The 4113-nt window shown below is 37.0% G+C and overlaps 1 protein-coding gene across 1 annotated transcript; it reads right to left on the bottom strand.

The window, feature by feature from the left end:
* Positions 1-2065: 2065 nt before the first annotated feature.
* Positions 2066-2503, bottom strand: LOC102952772 (multiple coagulation factor deficiency protein 2 homolog). The gene has a single exon (XM_042977391.1). It carries the CDS (start codon positions 2501-2503, stop codon positions 2066-2068), a length of 438 nt encoding a protein of 145 aa, XP_042833325.1.
* Positions 2504-4113: the final 1610 nt, after the last annotated feature.

Raw genomic sequence — 4113 nt, 5'->3', positions numbered from 1 at the left:
ATGAACTCCACAAATATTCGCTACCATTTTAAATTACATATTAAAAACTTACATCTTCTCTAAACATTTATGTAAGAGAATGTCCTGTCTAAAGACATTAATTTCCTCTTACAGAGTAAGTTCTTAATTTCTTTCTATTATATTACTACTCTGGATAATTAGAATCAGTGTACTGTACCCATGTTAGCATAGCATGTTGCTATTAGAAAACTTACTTAACGTAGTTAAGTTTCCATTTGAGATTTTTCATTTAACTATGATTTATATTAAGGAATATTAAGACTATATTAAGATCTATTCTATCTCCATAATGTAAAATAAAAATTATAAATATCATTAAGAATTACAATTTCTAGGGGCATCTGTGTACTTCAGTCGGTTAAGCATCTGACTTCGGCTCAGGTCATGATCTCATGGCTCGTGGGTTTGAGCCCCACATCGGGATCTGTGCTGACAGCTTGGAGCCTGGAGTCTGCTTCAGTTTCTGGGTCTCCCTCTCTCTCTGCGCATCCCCCACTCATGCTCTTTCTCCATCTCTCAAAAATGAATAAACATTAAAAAAATTTAAAAAAAAAAGAATTACAATTTCTATATTGAAAATAATAATTTCCTAAATGAAAAATAAAAAAATATAGATAGCTTTGTTTTCCACACTAACAAGAGAGAAATTGAAAATGACTTTGCCTTGTTTCTTTAGTTTATCAGTTTTATCAGTTTTATTGGTCCTATATCGAAGATTCATTGTATAAATCTTTCAAAGTAACTAGGTATTACAAGAATACTTTACAATGCAGCTCTGAGAGCAAAAATTCTTGACACAGGAAGCCATTTTTATAAATACATGTTTTCTTATAAGAATATTTTAACATGTCTCTATATGTCTTAGAGAAAATTCTATGCAGTTTTTCTTCCCCATTCAATCATCATTTCAGATTTTTTATTATAGTATGTCTACTATAACCAATAAACCAAATTACAAATGCTTCTAATTTTCAACCATTACTGAGATTTGCACTGTTAAGAGTTTTTAGGCTTTTTTTCTAATCTTTCCTGATCTGAAAGAATTCACATATTTAAACTAGAAGAGATAATTAAAACGCCATTCCTTCTCAATACAGCTTGCAGCAGTTTACTCACTGGGCTTGCTGACCTTTTCCTCCTCACTTTAGTAAGGCCAGCTAGTAGCTTTACCCCCTCTGCATTGAGCAGGAAGGATACAGTCCTTGCATTACTAATAGTTTCTAAACCACAAAAACAAACCCTAGAAATAAAAGGTAAATACAAATATTAAGAAAGCTAAAACGTTTGCTAATGGTTAGAATAAAACTTTTTTTTTAATTTAAGGTCTCTCCTAAGTTTAGGAAGACACAAAATAAAGTATACGGATGTGACAGTAGTTTTAGTAAATACTTAAAAACTAAAATAATAGGTCAGTGGTGTATCATTTCCAAAGTGCCAGAAAATAAAGAATCTTAGACTCTATGGCTAGCTGAACGTACTTACTATCTGTCATTCTCCTTATGCTGTTGCTTTGAAATAGCATAGCACGTTGCTTTGAAATAGTCTAATACTCACTTGCCCAGGGCAAATCATTGTTCAGGACAGGGGAACTTTCCAGAATACTGGCCACATGTATCTGAAGATGTAGGACACTCCAAGGGAAACATTTGGCATTCATGCCATTTCTTTACTGTTAGTGAAAATGTGCCCACTTGACAAAGCTTGTCTTACTTTTCAGGTAGCATGAATGAAAACCAAGAGACCAGCAGTATTCCACAGTCAAGTTCCTGAGTACTCCACTCCAATTATCCAACATTTTTAAAAGGATGTTTTAATAAAGCACTTGTCCAATAAGAGATTTAACAGTACTTGGGGACTATAATATGTCCCATTTCTCTTCTATTTCTCTTGATTTCCGTTTCTTAACCCAGCGTAGCAAACTGCTACAGGTTTTTACCAAAATGCAGTTAGCAGTAGTTGGAAATGTGTTATTTCTCATGACCAAAAGTGTTCAGCCGCATTATAATGGGTCACATTTGCATATAACTAGATGGCCAAGCAAGGTCTATTTCAGTGATTTGGCAAATTCAGCACAGTCAATACATTCATCACTGTTCTTGTCATCCTCTCTCAAAACACCATCTATTAAGTTAATCAGTCCAGCTTCACTCATTGGTGGTGCCTGTTCCTTTTCCTCCTTATGGATGCCAGCAATGACTGTGGAAAGTTCTAGGCTGTCAAGCAAATTATTGCTGTCATAATCATGCAGTTTGAAATAATGGAGCTGCAGTGCCTGTGGGAACATCTCTACCTCCGGTTTGTTGATGAAACCTTCTAGATACTCCATGATATGCTCTTGGTCATGCACTGTGTTCTTATCCAGGCCCATGCTGTTGGGATGGGAGAAGTTTGCCCCTGGCTCCTCAGCCCTAGTACCTAGAGCACAAAAAGCCCAGAGCAGGCCACATATGAAGGGGGTTCTGAGCAGCCACAGAGATCTCATTGTCACTGATGTGAAATGTTGAGGTTTGGGAGTGAACAGTCAAGAAAGAATTCTTTAGATGTCTTCAGTGCTAAAAGGTTGGTTTTCTTAAAGTGGGGTCAGGACCTGTGGGCAGGAAGAGCTGCATTGGGGTTGTGAGGAGTCGCTCATTGTGTACTTTCAAGTGGGGAGGTAGTTAGGGATAGCATAAGTCTCTAAGGAATTTGGAAGCAAAGTTTCTAGGACCCTGCAGTGCTAGCTGTTGTTAGGAAAAGGTCACTTACTACTGTCTAGTAAAACCTTAGTTATGAGACGCTTCACATTTAGATCAGTGGCCATATGCTTGGACGATAAGTGCTATCATATATCTTGTGGGTTGGGTAGAGATAAAGAAAGTTTCCAAAGAGATTTTTTTTATAGCATCCTGGAGGTCAGGCTAATGTCAAACTAAGGTTGCCTTTTGCCTCTAGCAAACTATTAGCATCAAGACAGCCAAGCTCCTTAAGGAAGGTCACTCTACCTATCTCAAGTACTGGTCAAAGGGCTATAAGTTGTCATGAAGTTTATTTCTTTTTTTCTTTTGCATTTGTTCCCCACCTCAATCACTGGTACCCTCACTGCTCCCAGTTTCCAAGCAGTTTTCCTCAGACGTGAAGCTTTCCAGCCTACTTTTCATTATTTCTTAAAAAGAATCTTGTCATCACATTTTTTTAAATTTTTTTTTATGAAATTTATTGTCAAATTGGTTTCCATACAACACCCAGTGCTCATCCCAAAAGGTGCCCTCCTCAATACCCATCGCCCACCCTCCCCTCCCTCCCACCCCCCATCAACCCTCAGTTTGTTCTCAGTTTTTAACAGTCTCTTATGCTTTGGCTCTCTCCCACTCTAACCTCTTTTTTTTTTCCCTTTCCCTCCCCCATGGGTTTCTGTTAAGTTTCTCAGGATCCACATAAGAGTGAAACCATATGGTATCTGTCTTTCTCTGTATGGCTTATTTCACTTAGCATAACACTCTCCAGTTCCATCCATGTTGCTACAAAGGGCCATATTTCATTCTTTCTCATTGCCACATAGTACTCCATTGTGTATATAAACCACAATTTTTTTATCCATTCATCAGTTGATGGACATTTTTTTAATGTTTATTTATTTTTGAGGGAGAGAGACAGATAAAGAGAGAGGGAGACAGAGACAGAGACAGAGACAGAGACAGAGACAGAGACAGAGACAGAGGAGGGGCCGAGAGAGAGGGACACACAGAATCCTAACCAGGCTCCAGGCTCTGAGCTGCTTAACTGACTGAGCCACCCAGGTGCCCCTTAACTTATTTGTCTTTAATTGGTAATAGTTTTGAAAGAACTTCCCAGATAAACTGTCTGTTTATTTTTAGTTATTGAAATTTAGTTAATAAATATATATTGTAAACTTCTAGAGTATGAGCAATAAGATTATGAATCATATTACCTTGCTTTATTTATGGGTTGAAAGTAAGAGAAAGGTGCAACATTACCTACCCATTTTTCTCAGATAAAAGAAATTCCTGCATTCTAAAAGTTTAATAATCTGTTTTTGAAATGTACAAACAACTAAAACTTAGTTTTTCTCTCTCTTGTAGACTTTTTATTGAG

The sequence above is a fragment of the Panthera tigris genome, chromosome A2 (genome assembly GCF_018350195.1).
Source record: "Panthera tigris isolate Pti1 chromosome A2, P.tigris_Pti1_mat1.1, whole genome shotgun sequence".
Lineage (NCBI taxonomy): Eukaryota > Metazoa > Chordata > Mammalia > Carnivora > Felidae > Panthera > Panthera tigris.
The sequence above is the reverse complement of the archived record's forward strand: the minus strand, read 5'-3'. Positions and strand labels throughout refer to the sequence as shown.